Source organism: Haplochromis burtoni, unplaced genomic scaffold, assembly GCF_018398535.1.
Source record: "Haplochromis burtoni strain Fernald_Lab_line unplaced genomic scaffold, NCSU_Asbu1 Contig_113, whole genome shotgun sequence".
Classification (NCBI taxonomy): domain Eukaryota; kingdom Metazoa; phylum Chordata; class Actinopteri; order Cichliformes; family Cichlidae; genus Haplochromis; species Haplochromis burtoni.
In genome coordinates this window covers 1,473,121-1,496,854 of record NW_024582474.1, presented here as the reverse complement: position 1 = coordinate 1,496,854, position 23,734 = coordinate 1,473,121, and the positions used below count along the sequence as shown (strand labels likewise).

General features: G+C 39.3%; 3 protein-coding genes across 4 annotated transcripts in view; 2 read left to right on the top strand and 1 right to left on the bottom strand.

Moving 5' to 3' along the window:
• megf10 (multiple EGF-like-domains 10) overlaps positions 1-5,949 on the top strand; it is a gene marked incomplete at its 5' end in the record, with an annotated part of 46,687 nt that extends 40,738 nt beyond the window's left edge. The window contains 1 exon segment of the mRNA XM_014335735.2: positions 687-5,949. Within this exon segment, the coding sequence (XP_014191221.1) occupies positions 687-853 (167 nt within the window).
• Positions 5,950-11,020: 5,071 nt separating this feature from the next.
• LOC102288989 (lamin-B1) lies at positions 11,021-13,690 on the bottom strand. The gene is made up of 4 exons (XM_005929016.3): positions 13,491-13,690; positions 12,509-12,729; positions 12,191-12,419; positions 11,021-11,966 (listed from the first exon to the last, which is right to left on the bottom strand). The coding sequence occupies exons 1-4, from the start codon at positions 13,587-13,589 to the stop codon at positions 11,925-11,927; spliced, it is 591 nt and encodes a 196-aa protein (XP_005929078.1). The 5' UTR covers positions 13,590-13,690; the 3' UTR covers positions 11,021-11,924.
• A 4,795-nt stretch (positions 13,691-18,485) lies between these two features.
• The window catches only part of nadk2 (NAD kinase 2, mitochondrial), a 9,538-nt gene continuing 4,289 nt past the window's right edge, over positions 18,486-23,734 (top strand). The window contains exons 1-9 of one of the 2 annotated variants that reach the window (XM_014335734.2): positions 18,486-19,288; positions 19,381-19,469; positions 19,556-19,644; positions 19,889-19,970; positions 21,298-21,381; positions 22,265-22,404; positions 22,561-22,654; positions 22,842-22,937; positions 23,591-23,646. In XM_014335734.2, the coding sequence (XP_014191220.1) occupies positions 19,067-19,288; positions 19,381-19,469; positions 19,556-19,644; positions 19,889-19,970; positions 21,298-21,381; positions 22,265-22,404; positions 22,561-22,654; positions 22,842-22,937; positions 23,591-23,646 (952 nt within the window). In that variant the 5' untranslated portion in view covers positions 18,486-19,066. Of the gene's footprint in view, positions 19,289-19,380; positions 19,470-19,555; positions 19,645-19,888; positions 19,971-21,297; positions 21,382-22,264; positions 22,405-22,560; positions 22,655-22,793; positions 22,938-23,590; positions 23,647-23,734 lie in introns of both variants that reach the window. The other variant, XM_014335731.2, reaches the window with a different exon arrangement.

Genomic DNA, 23,734 nt, shown 5'->3' with positions numbered 1-23,734 from the left:
GTTGTTTTTTTGTTTTTTGCTACGATCAGCTTTTTTTTGCTAATAACAAAAAAGTGATTGTTAATACAAAGCTAGCCAAGAACCCAGAGTGATGATAAAGCCGGGGGAACCCAGCCCAGTTGCCAGACCCTAAATTTTGACAGGCAGTTATGAGCAGTCAGATTTGTAGCCTCCATAGCTTTTCATGTTTCTACAGTAGAATAAGCATAGCAAACCTGGCACATGGAAAACATGGCAAACAGCAGAGTCACTTATATGATGGCAACCAGCTGTGAGTGGCCACATGGGCTGGTCATGAACCTCTTGATTTTTGTAACATGGCTCTAGTCTCACCATACTACGCATACATACACTATAAAAGCAAATGCTTTGATTTGTATTAAGTTTTTCAAAATACTTTCAAGGCTGACATTTTCATTTACACTGTGTCAAGAGCCTGTGGAGGTAAGAAATACGTGAATATTGTCCCAAAAAATAGAAGAACTGAATAGACAAATTGCCACAGTTCCTCTCTGATTTAGACTTTCTCACTGTTTCTGACATTTTATTTCTATTTGTATAAATGTTCAATCAAATAAAAATAGAGGTACATGATTAAAAGTAAGCATCTTAAAATAGTGTTCTGGTTCTTTATATCAACAGTTTTGTACCTTATACTATGCCAACTGATATCTCTTTGATTACAGATTCAACGATAAGCACCATCCAGTCCACAAGAGATGGCAGTGGCCTTGTGAAGTTCGGGCAGGATCCATATGATTTACCAAGAAACAGCCACATCCCCTGCCACTACGATATCCTGCCATCCAGAGAGAGTCCTTCCTCAGAGCTCAAGAAGCTGGACAGTGAATAATCACACAGAAACTCTGAACCAAGATTAGGCCTTACAACAAGGCTGTAGCTTCAGCACTGTGTCTTCTACAAACTGGCACACTATGTACCCATAAAATGCTAGTCCTTATGTGTTATTTTACAGTATTATTATAACTATGGATTATGACTACAAGTCAGATATATACAATTGTGGTCATTGTAATTATGGTCTTTTTATTATTTCTTTGAGCTGTCCTTTTTCAAGGGTAAAATTATCATACAGCATAAATCTTTAATGACTTTAAAAACAAGACGTTGGTTCACAAGTTTGTATTTATTTGGGTTTTTCTCAGATTCACACAAGGTCAAAATTATGCATACAGGATCAAATATATAAACCTCCTTACCAAGTATCACCTTGACCATTTAAATTGGTTGGTTTCCTGGTACAGAACTGACCTTTATGTGTAGTCCATTGTTTTCAATAGGGTTGAGTTTGAGGCTTTGAAAAGATCATTCCAGAAGCTTTGATGGAGTTTTGAAGAGATTTTCTTTGGAATCATTGTCTTGCTGACATACCCAGTGGAATGTGGTGAGGGCGATAGCTGAAGCAAAAACTCACGAGTGGGAGCAGTTTGGTGAGGGCACAGAAACAGACTTTCCGTCTGCATTTTTGGGAAACCACCAGTTGGAGAAAGTGGTATAGTGTGGGTGGGTTGTTGTTGACTTCAACAGGTTACGTGACATAGTTGGGTGGTAAGATACCTTCCTTAGTGGCCAAACTGCCAGGAATCGATGAAGTTTGCAGTGAGTTCCTAAAGGCCCTGGGTATCGTAGGGTTGTCCTGGTTGACTTGCCTCTTCAATGTTGCATCGAGATCTGGGGTGGACTGACAGACCCTGGTGGCGGCCCCCATGTTGGCTGAAGGAGTCGGCTGAGAAGACGGGGCATCCTTGCTTGGGCTGCTACCTCCACAACCTTAGATAGCACTAGATAAGCGGTGATGAAAATACACTTCACTGTGGATAGTGACACTAATATTCCAGCTGTTTCCAGTTCATGGCAGGTTTGTGTTTGGTGGCTCCTGAGTTCTTCATGAACATTCTAACCAATTTCATTTCCTCTGAGGGTGACAACTTGGGTCTTTGGTGGTTACACATCGAAATGATTTGAATTTACCTTTTTTTTTTTTTTGAAGCAATAATCTTGAAACCTGCAGTTATTTAGAAATGACTCCAAAGATCTTTCCAACTTGTGTAAATCTACATTTCTCCTCCTTAGATTTTCACTACGTTTATTGGTTTTCCATTTGTCTCAGTATTTTATTGCCCAATGAGTACAAATCCTTTTTGTGCTATCAAAGAGAAACTATCTGTTGTAGGCAATTATGATGACCAACAAGAATTTAATTGGCCTTTGACTTGCCAATTAAAAAAAGCATTGTAGAACCTTCAGCACCACTTTTGCAGTTTGTATGGTACCTGCATGCGTGTATGCATGCCAGACAATGGGGAGGCATGCTCCTAATGAGACAGCAGATGGTGTCCTCCTGCAACTTGGTAGCACTGAAAGGACTGACACATATTGTCCAAAAGGTTTTATAATGGACGTACATCAAGCAAGCATGGGGGCTAGTCACTGGTATCAATTCCTCCATCCTCCACAAACTGCCTGCATACTCCACCAAAATGCAACAGTGCAGGGTTGGACAATTGATCCCATGATTTCACCTTAATACCCAATGGCAGTCATGGTACTGTTGCCTAGCCTGCAGAGGTCTGCGCATCCCTCCACGGAAATGACTCCTTAAGACAGTCAGTGACACCCCCCCCCAAATTGGTGATGTTAAACAGTGTTACAAGCAGCAGCATAATGTTCACATCTACTCAGGGTGAACCTGCTCTCATCTGTTGGAGTTGGTCTACCTGTACAAACTCTGTAGGGTTCAAATATCACCTCATGCGACCAGTAATGACACTAACCCCAGCCAAATGCAAAACTAGTGAAAAAACAGTCAAAAGTTGAAAAGGGGAAAAAAGATCTGACCTCCACCTGTAAAACCATTCCTGTTTTGAGGTTTCAATGTTGTCTTTCTAGTGCACCTGAAACTGATTAACAACTCCCTCTGCTACTTGAGTAACTGGATCAATATGCCATAAGTGTAAATGATGTGATGCTATATTCTCAAGTGTTCCTTTATTTATTTTTTTTAGCATTGCATTTCACCCTATATTGGAGGTTGGTTTTCAGGCTTTTTTGCAGCTGTCGCTGTAACATAGGCCTTCCCATAACTTTCAAAATCTGATGTTCACAATCCCAAACAATTCCAGGGTACGCTGCTGAAAAATGTGAGCACTTTGTTTCAAGCTTACTGAAGTAGCTGAGCTGTAGCTCAGGAGGTAGAGCAGGTCACCTGCTGATCGGACGGTTAGTGGTTCGATCCTGGCTCCTCCAGTCCGTCGGAGTCTGAATGTGTCTGAATGTGGTTAGGAAGCAGTATAAGTATAGAAGAAGGTGATTGTAGCATGTTGTATAAAGTGCTTTGAGTTCTCTGGGAGAGTAGAAAAGCACTCTATAAGAATCAGTCCATTTACCATTACATATGACATGGGATACCCATCAATTCTTTTATTTTATTGCAATAGAATTGTATATGGGTTATTTGATTGAGTTTAAGCAACTTTCTGAAAGGTTACATGATTGTTTTTAGAAGATGAAATGTTGAAGATTATAGCAGCTGAAAATGTATTTGATGTTTTTATATAGAAAACTGGTTCTTGTAGAGAACCTGCTCCAGTAGTCCAATTCATTAGAATTGTTAGTCTGCCTGCCCATCGATCTCACTTACCGGTTCCAGTTGCACTTGCACTACACTCAGCTGATTTCAGTTTGTGTGTCAGACAAGGAAAATAGCAGCACAATCTACAGCATGGATGTGGACATTTATTTTTATTGCACAAAAGGACGAGAGTGTGATGGTAAACTTTAAACTATATCAAGACAAAAACAACCACACTATGCTGCTAACACAACTTCAGCCTGCACAAAAAGACCTGCACAGACAGCATGCTAATGCTAAGCTAGCCAAGAACCAAGAGTAAAAACTGAGTGAATGCCGGCCCAGCACCAAGACCCTTAACATCAACAGTAACATACAAATGAGCATTCAGGTTGCAGTCTCCATTTCTACCTGTTCATGTTTGAATCACTCTGGTCATTACTTTAAAGTCTCTTCCTGCCGGTTTTCATCTTTGCTTTGTATTCATACCTAAATACTAAGAGAAAGATCATATGTTTGTCCTCATTAGAACATGTATTTGTGTTGCTGTGTTGAGTTGTAGTAGCAGGTTTATCTTGTTAAATGGTAATTATGAGAGAGTGTGTTTCAGCTATTTTACAGAGAAAGTAATGTAATGAGTGGTACAATGAATTACTCTCTCCTGGGAGTAATTAAGTAACGTACAGCATTTTTTTTTAAAGTGTGAAAAATGTTCTGTGTAATATGTGTAATAATTACTTTTTGTAAAACTGAGCTGGGAAAGGCTCCAGCGAGAATAAGCGGAAGAGAGTGGATGGATCCCAAAACTGATCACAAAAACGAGCAGAAATATCTCCAACATGCACAAACATTTGCAACATGCACACACTGTGTGGTCAATAGTGCACATGTGAGATGTGATATATTTTTATATGCTAGCGATGGTGGTGACTGTCAAAGCAGAGCTGATGAAAACATATTGATAAGTTTTGAACTTATTGAACTGATAAGGAATTGAATCGATAAGTGTTATCGATAATGAAACAGGGATCACTAAATTCTCAGCATTCCTATCCCTAGTAATCGTAGCAAATGCAGTCAGTGTTGTATCAGTACACAAGTAAACCAAAGTGCCATTTAAAAAACATTTTGCTTTTCTGTTTGCTTTTTTGTTTGTTATTTTTTGTACATAACACATGAAGTTTTGAGTGTTTTGAATACTATGATTTTCAGTAATTTACCACTAATTATAGGATATTTTCTTTATGGTGATTAAATACAGCATGTAGGAAAAGGTGATTACATTGCATTTAATTTCAAATTGTAATGATTCATTTGTAATTATTCTACTTCATAAATACCATCAGTTATACACATATGCATGCATAGCAGTCGCTTTCATTACTCTGTGGCCCCTGTTGTCATTTACATCTTTTCTGAGCTAGATACATGGCTATTCTAGCTGTTATACACAGTTTTATTTTAAAAAGTAACTTGTTACCCACCCTGCTGCTTCAGGGTCCATGTTCAATGGGATGTTTTCGCTTGCTTTTAGCATGTGATGTTTAGATATCTCAGCGCTAAAATATGATTGATTTTGAATGTGTAACAGCTTTCTTAAACCCAACACTTTTTTGCATCACTTTATTGCATTTGTACACATAACCATGATTATCATTGTAAGAAAATGTAAATAGAGGGAATTATTATTCCAACACTACAGGTTTGATTGAAAACCCTGACTTTGATTTGAAAGTCTGGGTCAGCTCAGCTGGTTCCTCAATAACCTTGATGGAAAAAGGCTGTATATGCCAAAACAAATGTGATTTCTTACTGGCCTCTCTGCTATTTCATGCTGTGGGGAAATAAATGGAACCCATTAAAGGGAGTCATACCATTGGCCCATCACATGACACATGACCAAAATTATTATCCTGTAAAATAAACCCATTCTTCTTATATAAGTACACTATTCAATTCAATTCATTCCTATAAAAACAGGTGTAATTTCCTGGGTAGTAATCAACATTTGGAGAGGTTTGTGGTTTTACAGGTGGGTAAAGAGTGCAGCAGTTTGCAGGTTTCATTCGGGGGCAGCGAACAACTTGAACATCTTCGGCATGCATGCCAGGATGGCTGAACTATTTTCTGATGCGAGTTGAAATTGTGATGTGACTAGGGTTGGTCTAACGGTTGTGCATGAGACATTTGCTTGGTAGGCGGTCCAAAATATCCAATCTAACCATTCATTTTTTTCAGTGTAGCCTGTTTCATTTCTAATACCTTTTCAGTATTTGTTATATTTAGGGTTGTTACTCCTGTGGTGTGTCTGTTAATTTTTTCAGTCATCCAGGTCATCATAGTCGATGGAGCTCAGAAAGAAAAAAGCATCTGGACTTCTTTAATTTTCTTGAAGATGTTTCACCTCTCATCTGAGAAGCTTTAGTTCTAAGAGCAATTGGTGGAGAGTCCCAGATTTTAAGCCCTATGGGAGTGTCCCCAAGAGGGTCATGGACCCTCTGTTGATCCTCTTCCTAATCACAAGAGCTAAAGTGTGAAAGCGGGTGTGGGTCACAATCAGCCAAGGTCTCAGATGAACCCATTGTGAGACCTAGCCCCACCCCTATCATGTGATTTACTGTGGTTAAATGGCCCAGGATGTGAGTGGGCGTTAAGGCGTCTGGGAAGGGATCTCAAAACTGGATTATAGATGGCAGACAGTTGGGGTCTTAGAGCTGAAGAAGCTTTTCCTGTTAGCTCATGGATTTGCTATCATATTAGCAAATATATTAGCTCTGCAATCAACTATGGGATTACCTATAGAGTTACCTATAGAGTATTACCTATAGAGTACCTAATCCTATACTATGGGATTACCCTAACCCTATACCTATAGCTATACCTATATAGCTAACCTGATAATTAACACATTAATTCATTACACCACTGGTTATTTTTGCTTGCGCTTTCTTCCCTTCACGTTACAGAAAGCCTTAAAGAATGACCAAAAAATACAAAACAGCCAAAGTTATTTGATTGTGCTTCATATTCGTTCATGTCTTTTTATTGTTGTTATTTCAGTTAAAAGAAAAAACTTTTGGGAAACCAATATAGGGCCTGACACCAACAAACACAATCAAAAACACAACTCACACCGAGAGGATCCGTACCGAATTTTATACACTAAACGTAAACATATGCACATCAAAACAGCATAACAGGAAAAATGGGCCTTGTTGGGATTCCATTGCTTGGCATATTAATGAGAAATGTACGCAAGCATTAAATAACCAATTTTATTTATCTGTGCAGCTTTCCTTTTTCATGTCCTCAGTGTGTAAACTCCTCCACCTTTAATGATTGTCACTAAGTTAAAGCAGCTGTTTAAAGGTACATTGGTGCACTGGTATAGAAAAAATCAGAGTCATCACAACATGAAAGTAAGCTGCAAAAGTCCAGCTCCAACGTCTCGTGCGCAGATGTTCAGAGTGTCACAATTCAGTCTCCTCATTTGTCAGTTAGTTAATTACATGCAACATGACATGCGTGTACAAAATGCTTTCATCCAGTTGCAGTCAGTCAAATGAGGAGTTCAGAGCAGTTCTCTTAAACAGCATGACTATAGCACATAGAGTCTGCAGCATATTGGTTCAGTTTCAACATTAGTCCAGTCAAAGCAGATACAGTACATGTAAATGGAAGAATATGACATGAAAGCAAGAATAATGAGGAAAGTTAAACAAGCTGAAAAACACCCAAAAAGTGATGGGGATGGAGGAATTAAAGGGCAAAAAGACAAGTAGGTGGGGAGAGATTAATTGGGAAGCTTATCTGTATATAAAAATATGTGATTCATTAATATTGTGTCACTGGTATTTGCCAGTCCCTTTGTGTTTGTCCCACAGCTTCTAAACTTCATAAAAGGTTCACCACAGTGACGGGATAGGATCTATGTGTGCATTTTACTAGAGTCATCTAAACACCTTTCTTGATAGACTTTTAAGGCAGGGATGTCAAACACATTTTACATCATGGGCCACATATAGCTCACTTTCATCTTAACTGAAACTCCCTTTTCTATCGGTTTAAAGAAGTTAACTGCACATTTATTCCCTCCTATATCTTAACAGATTACTAAGAAGTGCAATTTAAATTGTGCATCTCTTTCTACATGATAAAGAAATGCTGCTGTCTGCAGGTCTTTATCAGTAGAAAAAAATCTCTAAAACCACTATTTGGGTCCAAATATATTCATTTTAGGATATTTGGTGATTCTACCCTGGATGTGAGTGTGAATGTGAACATTGGTGGATGTCTGCCTCTACATGACTCCCCAGGATGTACCTGTATCACCTTATGAAGAATGAGGAACGTCAGTGAATAAATGGAAATTGTTTCATTTCAAATTTCATTGCAAATATAAAGTCAACATGTAGCTTGAACGGCATGATGAGACAGTCATCTGCTTAGGGTGGTTGGTGTTTGTTTCCGGGGTTGTCATCACATTTTATAAATGTCAGAGCGCGATGAGACGGCACAGTGACTGCTAATTATTTCCAAGCAAAAGTCTGAAGTCTTGCGAAGCACACTTTGTTCTTAAAGATGGAGTAAAACAATAAAAAGTAGCTTACAAAATTCTGTATCTCTACAAATACATCATCAGGCATAGTGAGGTTCTGTGCTTATAAGTGACACCGGCTGGAGGTAAACGGGTGGCTGGTAGCACAGACCCTGTGACGTCTCCATAAAGATCTGGACGAAGTAAGGCTTTTGCCGTCTTTCTTTAATGTATGTCTCCGCTGCCAGTGACAGAGTAAAACTTCCACCTGCTCTCTGGTGGTCAAGGTGTACAGGATGGGGTTGAAGGCACTGTTGATGGGGAGGATGAAGATGACAACCCAGCTGGAGATAGTATCGTGAGGAAGGAAACATTTCACAAGCGATTGACATTTAGAGAAATATAACTGCGTTGATGCTTTTCAGCAAACTATTCTATAAAGTAACACAGTGACCTGTATTAAAAATCCACGTAAAACCTCTAAGATACTATAAGGCAGCTGTTTCACTTCTTACCAGGTATCTCCACCTCTAGCAGCGGGAGGACTTTCACCAAAAATATAGGAATCCAGCAGAGGGCATCAGAGAACACTATGAAGAAAAACCTGCTGGCCACAGCTACATCCCTGTGCAGTCTGCTCCTCAGGTCCGTGGCATTGATGCCGGTTTTAAAGATGGAGCAGAACATACTGGAGTAGGAGAATACAATCACCAGGAAAGCCACCAGGTTCAAACCTAAAGAGATGCAAATGCTTTTCATGCTGGCTGGGACTATCAAACACCTTTATGCAGTTCATACAGTATTAAACAGTAGCGGTTTTGAACTGAGGAAAAATGGTAAATGGCCTGCATTTGTATAGCGCTTTTCTAGTCCATAGGACCCCAAAGCGCTTTACACTACATTCAGTCATTCACCCATTCACACACTGGTGATAGCAAGCTACATTGTAGCCACAGCTGCCCTGGGGCGCACTGACAGAGGCGAGGCTGCCGGACACAGGCGCCACCGGGCCCTCTGACCACCACCAGTAGGCAAACACGGGGTTAGTATCTTGCCCAAGGATATTTGGCATGCAGCCAGGAGGCAGCCTGGGATCGAACCACCAACCTTCTGATTAGTGGCTGACCTGCTCTGCCACCTGAGCTACAGCCACCCCACTTGAAAAGTGTGCAAGCTGACAGTTCTGCTTCACAGATTTGTACTGCGTAGTTTTTGTACTTTACACTTTGTATATTTTGTGATAATGAACAATTTTGCATTGTTTGGATTTGCAGTTTGCAAATCTGGAAATGGTCAGTATCTTGGGGGCTTCTGGTGATATTGAGCGGTCACTTTATACTTCATATCATACCAATAGAATAAAGGATATCACTCTTTTGTTCTCCACACAAACGGTTTTCCCTTACAGCTAAGATTACTAGTGGACTAAAATGAGCCACCTGCACTTTACACCTACTGGAGACATGAAGTTCGCAGCAAACAGTTTTTGTGCTGATGTTAATGCCAGAGGAGCGTTTTGTTGGGTTGATGTAACTTGAACATATGTTGTTTTTTTGTGCTTTAAAAACAAATTCTCTCACTGAAGTCTTAAAGGTTGTTCCACACTTTCTGATCCACTTAAACCCCAAACTAAAGATGATATTCAAGCAGCACAAACCCAGTCTTTCTTCAAAATAAGAGCGATAATTACTTTGTGGACAAAGACAACAGTTGGATGACCCAGATTACTACAACAGCAGCCGTAATTCTCTGACAATCCATCAAGCAGTGCAGCTTACCAAAGTTGTACTAAAACATTTTTTAACAGATTTCTGCAAATCGGTTTGAGGTCAGTAAGCACAACCAGAATTCATACATAAGGCACACTCTCGGTTTTTGAGAAAATTAAAGGATTTTAAGTGTGCCTTAGTGTGGAAAATACGTTATACAGAAGAAAAGAATATATCGTGATATATATCGTTACCGCACATGCTTCAAATTATATGCGATATGAATTTTAGGCCATATCGCCCAGCCCTAATTTCAAGCATCCTACGAACCCTGTATACGCTATTGTTTGTTTTGTGGTGTTGCAAAATAAACTGTTTACGGCAATATTTTTTTCATGGTTTTGATGGTCACTGTAGTTGCTATTTTATTTCTTAAAGTTCTCTCCTTCTCTTATACTTACAATAACCATACTATGGACAGACAAGCGACTGTTTTTACGCGTACTTTCGTTACCAACAATGACGGTAAAACCATTCTATGGCTCCGCCGTCCGCTTGTTTATTTTCCACATAAACCTTTCACAATAAAGCTCAAGTTTCTGTTGAGACTTTTCAAAATAAACTGAAATGATATATATTTTTCTCAAACATATAATTTCAGAATATGCAGCAAACAAATGACCTCAAATAAAAACATCAAGTAACTATAAAATGGCGCTTACAGTCACCATGCAGATGAAGGCACAGAGAATACCAGCATGGCCAGCAAGGATGAGGCAGAACCAGCTAGCTCCAAGCAGAAGGACCAGTCAAAGCAAGTCGAGTACCTTATTGTTAAACGAGGGGCTACCTCTGTAGCATGGACATCATGGTTTGGTTATGAAAAGTCTGACACGGCCCAGAAAACTGTACTATGCAAATTATGCCACAAACTGGTCCCCACCACCACTCAAACACGTCAAACTTCTTTAACCACCATTTTAACCACCACTTCTTTAACATGTAATGTATTTACATTACATTAATGTATTTAAAAAACATCGCATGAGAAAGTGTGTCCACCTTCTCATGTAATGTTTTTTATTTATTTTTGCTACTTTTTACATTGTATATACATACTGAAGACATCAAATATTGAATTGAATAAAAATAAAATTGAATTGAAATATATACAGACAAATGTAAGTTCGGGAATAAATTTATTGAGATATATACCCATAGCATGCAAAATATCACACAGAAAGTACTTTAAATATTTTTTAAAAAACAGTTAAAGTGATGCTTTTTCATAGTCAAAAACTTACATACAATCACAATTAAGTCATCTGTGTATACAGTGGCATTTGTATACACAACACACTAATTCACAGAAATGAGTCATACTGTTTAAAAATGCAAGCTTTTGCTTTCAGTGAATGTTCATAGTGTCTTAGATCCAATCATTTACCACCCAGTACTAACACAGGAGTGACTAAAGTCAGTTTTCATTCTATACGAAAAGAGTTGTAACAGTTGCAACACACTGCCCTTACTTCCTTATTAACAATCAATATATATTCATCAACAATCATGTAATATTTTCAGTTGTTTGTAGTCTAGTAAATTGTTGCCAGTCAATGAGAGTATTTTGTGTTATGTAATTGGAAATTTTGTCCACATAAGGTCCAGATTTCTGAGAGCAAGTATATCCTTGCAGTTCTGGGCAACTAAGATCCTTTGATTCCCTGTTTTAGTTTAACAGGATGATATAGAACTTTTACAGCTTACCAGACCAGAAAAAAATGAACCACTTGTGGCTTTTCTGTAACTGTAAAAAAGGTCAACAAAAATAAAATGACACGAAAAGAGAAAATGTTAAGATTTAAATACAGATTCAAGAAAGAAAGTTCAGAAATACAGTTCTGTTTGATTTTTGGCTGTTCACATGAATACCTACAGAAAAACATTAATGCAGTTTTAACACACAGTTATGCATTTTTGCTGAAATTTACTACAAAAGATAGAAAAATAGTTTTTGTGTTACAGTTGGCAGCAGAGTGGATGGGCTCAGAGATGATAGTAATGAGGAGTGGTTGGTGCAGCCAAGTCACATGATTAAGCAGGCTGTCTTGGCGGTGTGAGGCACTCTCTGCGAAATCAACCAAATCTATAATCAAACTGTTTTATAGCACACATCGGAAACATTTATTTTTTCAAAAACTTGTATTTTGTTAAACTGTACCAAATCCCAACAAGTGTGACCCAGAATACTAGACTTGTCACATACATAGTTTTAGTTTGAAAGTCTGATACACAAAAATTATTCTAGAAATCCACATACATTTGAAGTGACATGAATCATGTCAAACTTGCCTCAGTTCCACTGTTTTGAAGGCAGATGAATTTGCCACCTCTGTCAATCTCGTCAGTATAGATGGGTCCTGTGGCTGAGGCAGTGTGCACTTTTGACATTGAGCTGCTGGCGTTTTGTTCCCCTATGTCAACACGCTTCCGCTTTCCCTGACTGGTGCACACGCTTCCACTGCTGGATGAGCCTCGAGACATGGTTTCATGAGATGAAGGACTTTGAGACAGCTTTAGCCTAAAGAAAAGCAAAGTTAAAGAGTTCTGCGTTATCAAAGCTTTTCAGAAGGGATGTCAAAAGATGAGCCAAAATTTTTGTTTCCTCACCTTTCTTCTTCTCCTTCCAGAAGCTTACGATAGATGTTTATCTCCATGTCCAGAGCAAGTTTAACATCAAACAACTCCTCATACTCATGAAGTTGCTGCTGCATCTTTGCTTGGATCTCAGCCACCTCACGTTCTTTGTCTGCTAGCATTTTGCGGCTCGTATTTTTTTCCTTTACCAATGCTGCCTCCAGCTCTGCTATACGTTCACGCCAACCATGAGTCTCAATATTTGCAAAGAAGACAGAGGTGAACAAGCAAGTCCACAGTGTCATTCAGCAGTGCTTTAATTTTGTTAGCTTTGTGATCTGCGTGACAGCATTGTTCAAATGTATTTGGTAAATTTTTCTTTAGGATTTAGGTTAATACTAATCAGTATTGAAATGTAAGTAAGTTAGGATGTTGGTTTTTGTTTTTTTTTACTTTAACTTTAAACACAGGTAGTGTAGTTTCGTAGAGCCAGATTCTTTGGCATGTAAGTTATATTTTGGCATCATTTTTTTCATGACATCTTAAAAATGTCATGGGATTGGATGGGCTACAGTAAAAAATAGAATTCTGACATGATCAGTATTTATGTCTCCAAACTTCTGCAGCTATTATGTCAATGTATAGAAGACAGTTGTAAAAACTCATACTGATAGCTATCGAGACATTGTATTGAAATTGTAAATGAAGAGCATTAAAAAAAATCTCTCTGAATATCATATCAAAGTTTCATCTATTAAAAGCTTCCTGAATTCTCTTTCCCTACTCATGCATGCACTTAACTCAGGGTGAACATATGTAGAACACTACTCTGATCATCCCTTATGGAACTGCAAACTCGCCATCAATGTTAATCAGCTCAGTTTATTTCTAAACTCAGATCATTTAACATCCTTCCTGTAATGGAACCATGGTCTGTACTCACACTTAGAACTAAGAAACACAGGCATTTTGGCTGACAGAAATTAAAGCCTTATACGTAAGATAAAAAGCCAACCTCCTTCTGCAGATCAACTAGCTGCGCAGTGAGGCTCTCGATCGTAAGGGCAGACTCTCTGAGCTCCCCCTGAGCCATGTTGGCTGATGCTTCTTTCATCTATGATAAGCGATGCAGATCTTCTGGCTGGAGACAAATATACAAATGTTTCCAGATTCAACAACAGCAACAGTTTCACACCCTGAAAGAGGAACTAAGTGCCGTCAGTGACTTCCTGACATACAGGAAGTTATGTTTACAGTTCTCTTCGCTTTCGTATGGGTGCTACTTTAACATGTTACTTTCTCTGCATGAGCAGACTTCAGCTGGTATCAACATACCGCATTCTGCAGTATATTGTCAATAACTGTTTAACATTCTGGTGTCTACAGCAGATTGCATTCAGTTGATTTCATCTTCAGATCTTAAGATTTTAATTAATCAGACTCAAGTTTTCTACTAAAGTAAAATACTACATTTAAAAAGCCCTTAGAAAAGACAGCAAATAAGAACAAACATTGTTGTAACTGCACATAAAGAGCCTGATGTAACCGGATAGTCCAGTAGATTCCTTCACGCAACAGCTTGCATGATAGCTAATATACAGGACAACAGCTTCAAGCACAGCTTAATAGTGATTGTAGTAAGCAAATCTCAGTTTCAACTGTGAAGGGAAGACTTCAAGCTTGACAGGACGAGTTGCAGCTAGAAAGCCATTGCTAAGACGTCAGAATAAGACAGATAAGCTTGCCTGGGCCATGTACCACCACCAGTGGACTCCTGAAGACTGAATCAAAATTTGAAATCTTCAGTTCATCACACAGGATCTTTGTACAGCATAGAGTAGGCGAAAGGATGGTTCCACAGTGTGTGGCGTCAAATGTCAAACATGGAGGTTTAATGTCTCTAAATCGATTCCATGATTTGTTTTTGTTTTTTACTCCAATTGCTTATTTGTACTATGCTTTCATTTCAGAGTGCAATAAGACAAACTGCATAATTTTCAATAAAAATTTGGAAATATTGGGGTGTTCTAAAACTTTTGACCAGGAGTGCACTTTAAGATTACCATATCTTAAAGTGAATGGGGGGAATGGGGGTGGAGTCTTCTCTCACAATAATGTTTAATATTTAGTATTTACTGTCATATTCCCACATATCATTGTGATGTTGTTTATTCTATTACTCTTGTTCTCTTCTGCTTGTTTTCTTTTTTCTTTCTCAGCAGGTGACCCAGGTGATCGATATATGCATTTTTTTTTCTTTTTTTCTTATTTTTTTTTTCTTTTTCTGCTCATTCTGTTGGTTTTTGCCCTTCTCCCCCATCCCTCTTCTCAGCTGTTTCTCTTTCCCTCTTTCTTTCTCCCCTTCTTTCCCCCAGTCAAGTCTGTCCCATATTCAGTAAGTGAAAATAAAATAAACAATAAAAGGTGAATCAAATGGACAATTATGGCAAGGCTGGGATGGTCAATTTGGTAAAGTAAATCCGTTGGGCATCTTTCTTTGCCTTTAGACAACAATTCTGAGGGCAAAAGAGCCAAACGGGTCAGGCAACAAAAATAAATAAATAAATAAATAAATAAATAAGATTACCATATCCAGGTAAACAAGTTCAATTCAATTCGGTTCATTTAGTTCATTCAGCACGGTGGCACGGTGGTTAGCACTGTTGCCGCACAGCAAGAAGGTCCTGAGTTCAATTCCACCATCAGGCCGGGTCTTTCTGTGTGGAGTTTGCATGTTCTCCCCGTGTTTGCGTGGGTTCCCTCCGGGTACTCCGGCTTCCTCCCACCGTCCAAAGACATGCAGCTTGTGGGGATAGGTTAATTGGATAATCCAAATTGCCACTAGGTGTGAATGTGAGTGCGAATGGTTGTCTGTCCCTGTGTGTTAGCCCTGCGACAGACTGGCGACCTGTCCAGGGTGTACCCTGCCTCTCGCCCTATGACAGCTGGGATAGGCTCCAGCGCCCCCCGCAACCCTGAAAAGGATAAGCGGAAGCGAATGGATGGATAGTTCATTCAGGTAAAAACAGGGATTAGAAAACTTACAAAACCAGTTAGAGTGTTTTGCCGCCAACCAGTTAACCATGACTATTTCCTGATTTTGTGCCTTAAGTCTTCCAAGCATCTTTTTCAGTTGTGAGTGAGGGAGCAACACATCTGTAAACCTTTTTATTTTTTGTCCTTGAGGCTGCAGTATGGAGGAAATATTTAAAACATATAGTTGTAGAGGCCCTGTGCCAAACTGGTGATCTGTCCAGGGTGCACCCTGCCTCTCGCCCTATGATAGCTAACTTAGGCTGAGTTCACTGAACTCACTGCACTCACTATCATGTTCACTAAATCAGTTGAAGATAATGTTTGATGGTAAACTTTGGCCATTATTGAGGACTGATCTTAGTTTCCCTTGCTGAGAAAAATTAAAAGTAGCTCTTTTAAATATTTTGCACTCACTCAAGTTCACTCAAGTATTTCTCAAGTAGTATAGAATTCCAAAATGTGTGTCCCTATAGTCTATCTACAGAAAATGAATTTGAATATAAGTCAGATTTAATGTAAAAAAACAAAAACAAAAAAAAACCCCAATATCAAATAATACCATGTTCTAGCTATAAAAAAATTAAATTAAAAAAGAGAATAATTATAGTCATTATTATCTACTTTTTAAGTCTGAATCTTATTGTCTTAGTCTAAATTTGTTATAGTATTACAGCAATAATTGTTTTGTTATGGAGAATGTATACACTTTTACCTCGGTTACCTTTACTAATCGATTTGAGTTCATCTTCCAATGCTGACAGAAGACTAACTGCTTGGTGCCATTCTTGTGCTTCTGTAGACTGCAAGGAGAAGCAGAGTCCTCAAGTTTTTTACTTAGTGATTTCGAAATCATTTGTACTCTGGGGCTTGGGGGCTTCAGTCATGTGTAGCTGGTAGGGTGTAGATATGATATAATATGATGTTGCTGTCGATGAGTAGGTACATGCTTTATGTGTTTTTGTGCATTCAGGTTCATTTAAAGAATGATCGTAATAGATCATTAGAGTTAAAGGAACATCACATCGTGGACCCCACCCAGCAGGGTCATATCTTCTCTGAGCATCGCATCATAATGGAGGTCCACAGTCCATTTACTATCCGGTCAGACTGACCTTTCATAGTGTATGAATTATTCTGATGCAATTCAAAATGTGCTACGCTGTTTCAGAACATCAAAATTATTCTCAAAATGATCAATAATATTTTTTTTCTTGATGTCGCAATCATACCCCTTCGTAGAGTGAGACAGGCGATCTATGTTGATTGTGAACAATCAATGAACAGAGGGCTTGGCTTACTAGAACAACTGACATCACCTACAGTGCTGTTTTGAGATCCCCCACTCATATCTGGCATCAAGTGATCTCAATCTATAGACCAGATAAGATGCTTATCATTATACAAAATTATACAGAACAATTATACAAAAATTATACATTATACAAATGTGTAAAACAAAATTTTAGTCCACTCTCAAGATCCAATTGAATTGAATTCAGTTTTATTTTTTATAAAAGAAAATTAATGGTTTTTATCCTGTGAAAAGTGCTATATAAATAAATTGATTAGATTTGACTATTTATGCAGCAGCAAATCACAACAACTGTCACCTCAAGGTGCTTTATATTGTAAGGTAGACCCTGCAATAATACATACAGAGAAAAACCCAACAATCATATGACTCCGTATGAGCAAGCACTTTAGCAACAGTGGAAGGAAAAACTCCCTTTTAACAGGAAGAAACATCCGGAAGAACCAGGCTCAGGGGGGGGCGGCCATCTGCTGCAAACAGTTGGGGTGAGAGAAGGAAGCAGGACAAAATGCATGCAGTGGAAGACAGCCAGAGATTGATAACAAGTGTGATTCAGTACAGAGAGGTAACAAAGTGAGTGATAAAGGTGACTGACAAAGAAATTCTCAGTGCATCATGGGAATCCCCCAGCAGCCTATTGCAGCATTACTAAGGGTAGCCCAAATTTAGCAAAAAGGAAAGTTTTAAGCCTAATCTTAAAAGTAGAGATAGTGTCTGTGTCCCGAATCAAACTGGAAGCTGGTTCCATAGAAGAGGGACCTGAAAACTGAAGGCTCTCCCTCCCATTCTACTTTTAAATACGGTACTCTAGGAACAAGAAGCCTGCAGTGTGACGGCGAAGTGCTCTAATGTGGTGATATGGTACTATAAGGTCATTAAGATAAGATGGGCATAATTATGTAAGACCTTGTATGTGAGGAGCAGGATTTTGAATTAAATTCTGGATTTAACAGGGAGCTGAAGGGAAGCCAATACAGGAGAAATATGCTCTCTCTTTCCAGTCCCTGTCACTACTCTTGCTGTAGCACTTTGGGTCAACTCAAGGCTTTTCAGTGAGTTTTTAGGACCTCCTGATAATAATGAATTACACTAGTCCAGCCTAGAAGTAATAAATGCATAAATGATTTTTTTTAGCGTCACTCTGATTCTAGAGATATTGTGCAAATGTAAGAAAGCAGTCAATCAACTTTTGGCAAATACAGGAAATCAGTTTTTGTCAGCCGATCACTTTTTGGCACAACACCCGGTCGTGCACGTCTTGATTTCTGCTTCAAGGCACTGCAGCGCGTCGCGTGTGGGTGAGAGCCCCTCTCCCCTGTCTGTCTGACCGAAAAGTGTACGAAGACGGACAATTTTGGGGGACCATAAATCCTGCAGATTAAGCATTGACCATTGGTCATTTTCAGTACTCACAATTAATTGCCCAATCAAATTACTAAACATAATTACATATTGACATAATTAGAGAGAGGTTCAAGTCAAATAAATAGCTGCTTTGACAATGAGCCACTGCTGGTAGCTAGCGTGTGTGTCTGTTCTGTTTGGACTGATCATTCATGCTGGGGCGCTTACACCAAGAAATCCGTTTGTTTGTTTTTTGTCCCAGGGCAGACCCGCCTCCAGCTGGACCAAGGCCCTTCGACCAGCCAATGAGATGCTACGTTACGTACGCACGCACGCACGTACAGCCTGAGTACGTGCCCGGTTGCATGGTTTGTGCTTCCACTGTTTTCTATGTTGTCGCGTATTATTCACCTTCTTATGGGTGTTATCTCGTGTTTAAGGAGCTTTGGAGCGTAGCACGGCTTGACTGTGGCGTGCGACAACAGTTAGCCCAGTGAAAAAGATGTGATAGGCAGACAGGCTAACGACTTGTGAACAAGCTGCTAGCTACTTTTAGCTTGTTAAGCTCAGCTGGAAAAGTCCGGTTCTGCCAAATATGGTTAGAAGAATCACTAGTTAGCAGCAAGGTTACTGCTGTTCTTGGCGTTTTAGTGCTGTTCTGAGGAGATACTTTACTCGGACAGTTAAATCTTAACGTCTTCATCTTGCAGCACGGGGCGAGCGTGGTGGTGACCGTCCTTGACAGCTGTGTGCGCGTGGATCTCACTTGACTGTGAAACATCTGTCGAGTACTGACAGGAGTCAGTATGTGCGCTCCCTAACAGCTGCACTACGCAGGACCCTGAGTAACTCTAACCGGACCTTTGTGAAGTTTTTGGTTGTAGGTTCATTTAATAAGGATGGCTCGCCGTTCGGTGCTGTGCCACGGGAGTCGAGCCATCAGCCTGCTGTATGGAAACACTCTTCGCCCCCTCCACGCTTCACTGTGCAGCGCATCACCACAACCGAAAGCTGGGTTCAAACCAGAAAAGGTAGCAGTGGTCACAAAGACTACGCGGTATGAGTTTGAACAGCAGCGGTATCGCTATGCAGGAGTTTCTGAAGAAGATCTAAAGCAGTTGGTAAGACTGCATTCATGTGACTACCACAAAGCAAACACGCCACTTTACATTTTACCCTTCACCCAGTGTTTTACTTAATCTGTGTTCTACAGCTTGCTATGAAGGGCTCCAGCTACAATGGCCTTCTGGAAAGACACAACATCCACACTAGCAACGTGGAGCACATTGTGAAGAGCCTGCAGTAAGATACCGTCCAACAGCAATGTTTCTTAGAGAAATGGGAAGTGCTTGCAGCTGGGACTCTCTTTGTATTCTGTTTGTTTTCAGGAGAGAAGGCATTACTGTACAAGTGGTAAAAAGAGGAGAATACAATGAAGATGTAGTGCGGTGGGCAGATACCATTATCTCTGCTGGAGGTAGGAATATTTTGTCATCCTACGTATCATTTGTACAACAAAGCTGTCTGCTTGGGACAGTAAGTTCATTGTAAATGTAGAACATCAATAACGGCTTATATGGTCATTACCAGTATATATTCTGTTAATGTAATAACCACAGAATAAAAGGTTCTTCCTTGTCTTTCACTTTCTTTGTTCTTTAACAAAATCCAAGTTCAGTAACTGGAATTGTGTGGGGGGTTTTTTTGTTTTTGTTTATTAGGTGATGGAACAATGCTACTTGTGGCCAGTAAGGTTTTTAGCAAAGACAAACCAGTCGTTGGAGTTAACACAGACCCTGAAAGGTAAAGCACAGAACAGACCATTGTTGGATATGAATTGTATTGTTAAATTAAAGTGGACCTATTATGTTAGTGTACAACTCCATATTTTTGTTGTTGGGCTAGTTCTGCATAGAGCTGGGCAATGTAGACCAAATTATTATCACTATTAATGTTATTTTTCTATATTAAACAATTTTGGTAATTATTGATATAGATGTAGGTACATGTTAGTATTCTAAGCTAGCTGTTTGTTTTAATACAAATTGAAAGTTGAAGAAAAAGTATTAATAACTAATAGGCTACAATTACCTGAAACATGGGGAAATTACTGGTTTACATGCATTAAAAAATACAATTAACTCAAATTAACTGGCAGTATAACACTGTGCTGTACTGTTTAACAGTGCAGGCATAAAAAAATGTAAATAGAATGTAAATAGAAATAGAAACTAATGTATTGTATCTGAATAATTGCACCTGTACCTCCAATTAATAAGACTAGCCTGTTCACAGTTTGAAGTTTAATAGACATTCTTTTGCATATTTTTGAAAGTAATGAAAGAGGTGTGTCATTTTACTGAACTTTGTCAGGACCTGTCGGCGCTGTGTCTTTTTTAACCTGTCCATCTGCGCTCAGTCTGAATGGAGGAAACTGAACGACTTCTGCACTTTTGCCTTTTTGCGACCTGTATTATCTCTTCCTGAGCAGCTGGCTTTTCGGTATTACTTGTTGGGTATTATAGCCACGTTAACCTGTTGAACCCCATTGCCCCTGGTACCAGGGTTGAGAGGGAGAACATCTATTGGCCCGATAAGCCATGTGTATTGATTGAATTTATCATTGTCATCAACATTTTTAAAATAGCGTGATCGTTTTGTCCTCCAGCACTAGTGCTGCATGGTCTGGAGACGATCTTTATCGTTATGCTGGACCTTCATCCGCCCCTTTAGTTCATCCTCTGTCTTACATGTATTGGGGCTCTTCACTGTCGCAGAGCCAGAAGAAGGGAAAACTGTCTGAAAATGAGTATTTAGAACAGACATGAATTTTTTAGCTTGCAATAATTATTTGCAAGTACACTGACTTCATTCTTTGAAATTTTGGCCACATCCACTGTTGGAACAGTGTATATATACACACAACAGAAAGTAAATGTAAAGCATAGTAAGCCCACAATAATAAAGACTGTGTGTTTTATTGAAAAACTCAATAAGTCATTAATGTAAATTTCTCAGTGCAGTGGTGTGTAAGTATTTAAATAAGTTGAATTTTTCATGGGATTAAGCCAGCCGATTGCTGGTTAACATTTCCAGGTGAGTATATTGAAGTTTTGTCTTTCTACTGAAGGTCAGAAGGTCATCTGTGCCTGCCTGTGCGATACACTCGTGCCTTCCCAGAGGCACTGGAGAAGCTGTGCCGTGGTGAGTTCAGGTGTGTATTTTTATCTACAAATGCTGACTGCTCTCACGCCTTCCTCAATGTTAGCAGCTTTTTCTGGCTCAGTAGTGACAATCTACAGTTATGGTCCATAAGTATTTGGACAGGGGCTGAATTTTTGCAGTTTTGCCTCTGTGCACAACCACAGTTGCTTTTAAATCAGGTAACTTACCAATGGAAATGGGGGAATGTGTATGAAATGAGTGTAGTTAAACAGTTAATGCAATACCTTTTGTTAAAGTGTAAAGTACCTTGAGTTAAAGTGAAAACTCTGCACTTTAATAACATGTTTGATTTAAAATGTACTGTGGTTCTGCGAGGTAAAAATGCAAAATTGTATCATTGTGTCTGTATTGAAGGCCCTGACAACTGCATTATGTTATTAACTAATACCAGTGGATTATTTTATGTTCAAAGTTGTACAGAAAATAGTCCATAACTCTTTGCTGCTGGCTATAGCGTACTGAACACCATGGAGTTGTTGACATGTCATTAGCTTAGAGTTCAGGAGTTTAAATCTGTGTGTCTGGGGAAAAGTCACATGATGTCTAACACCCCAAAGCTGTGTCGTCAAACTCAGTCGGATATCCTAAATCCATTTACACTGTCCTGCTACTAGAGTTCACTGCTGCCCACTGTCAAGAGTTTTGGTAAAAGTGTCCAGTAAAAATGAATATTTGGGATGCTGTCTTAGTGTCACCGTTTTATTTCCTCAGATTCTGTAGTTATGTTTCAAAGTAGACCTCCTCTTCTCATAAAAGTGGTCTAAAGAGGATTCAGAGACAAATATAGAAAATGGAGAAATGGCGCAGACACAAGGCTAACGCCTCTTGAGACTGCAGATCTCGTCCCCTTACATTTCCCTGGCTGTCTTCAGGTGGCTGTGGCGTCAGAGGATCCGTCTGCACTTAGAGGGAACAGGAATAAATCCCAATCCAGTGGACCTCCACGAACAGCAGCTCAGCCTGGAGCAGCACAACCAAGCTCACCGCTTCACCTCTATGGACAACTTAAACAGTACGACCCACTCAGCATGCTTGTCTGATCCAGTCTCTTTTCTCCAGTGTCACTCAATCCTGAGTTTGTGCAAACATGGCGTGAGATTGGAGTTATATTGATGTTTTCTTGATTTCTTTCCCTGCGTCCTTTTCCCAATTCAATTACTCTTTCTAGGGACAGGAACACTACATGAGACCTTCCACAAGCCTAGCCTTCTCCCTGTTAGAAGCTTAAATGAAATCTTCATTGGAGAATCTCTGTCTTCCAGGTACCTTAATCACGGAAACAGATTCTTACTCCCATCTAAGCATGTTTGCATATTGTAATTTTCATAAATCCTCAGTCCCTTCACTGGCATGCTGCATGCTTTTCCAGCACTCATCAGGAAAAATCTCTGTCCACCACAGGGTGAAGTTAAAATCCTTCAAACCCCATGTTAACCTCTTGCTCCATAGGGCTTCCTACTACGAGATCTCCGTGGATGATGGCCCATGGGAAAAACAAAAGAGTTCTGGACTGAACATATGCACAGGAACAGGATCCAAAGCCTGGTACACAAAACAACTTTAAATGTTTAAAAAAGTAGTTCCTAATCACCTTCCTGCACCAGGAATAGCTCTTCCTGCACCATTTAAAGCTTTGATGCTTGAGTCAGGTGCAAATGAACCTCATAGGTTCATAGTCTCTTCACATAAGTGAGCAAATTCTTACTGGACTGTAAAAAGTGTGATGTGATGGGAAAAGTTTCAAGTCACTGGAAAAACCTAGGTTGTAACATCTGTATGAGCACAGCTGCACAGTAATAATAGCCAGTGGGCCTTTATCACGTTGTGTGGATCAACCAAACTTAAGTAAATTTCTCTTAGTTGGCTCCAAACACTTGATTCATTTCTGGTTGGTCCATGAAGAGCTTTTAATATTCAGATTAATATTATTAAACTTCACCTAACATTGAAAGGAGATGCAGGCAAGACTTAAACACACACAGATAGATATAAAATTTATATTGGCCCAGCTGTGATTTACTACTAAAAATGCTGATTCTTTACTTAGACATTGTTTTATTTTTGTCACGTTTTATTTTTCCTATAAATTATGAAAGCCATTGATGTAAAGCATGATATCGCCTTACAAATAAGAATGAAAAGAATCGTGTCTTTACACTTGTTAGCTCCCTCACAATCTTCTCTCTTGTGCTCCACAGGTCATACAACATCAATAAACTTGCTGAACAAGCAGTGGAAGAAGTTCTAAAAATTGGTACGTACTGTACATGTGCAAATTTTGAGGTGCAAGACCCGCAGATATAGGGATGGGTATTGATAAGATTTTCACGATTCCGATTCCA

Excerpts from the sequence above, each read along its gene's own strand:
- LOC102288989 (XM_005929016.3), bottom strand. The coding sequence starts at position 13,589 with ATGAAAGAAGCATCAGCCAACATGGCTCAGGGGGAGCTCAGAGAGTCT. Across the intron at positions 12,420-12,508 it reads CTGGAAGGAGAAGAAGAAAG|GCTAAAGCTGTCTCAAAGTC; the intron begins GTGAGGAAACAA and ends GCTTTTCTTTAG. Across the intron at positions 11,967-12,190 it reads TTCAAAACAGTGGAACTGAG|AGAGTGCCTCACACCGCCAA; the intron begins GCAAGTTTGACA and ends TTGATTTCGCAG.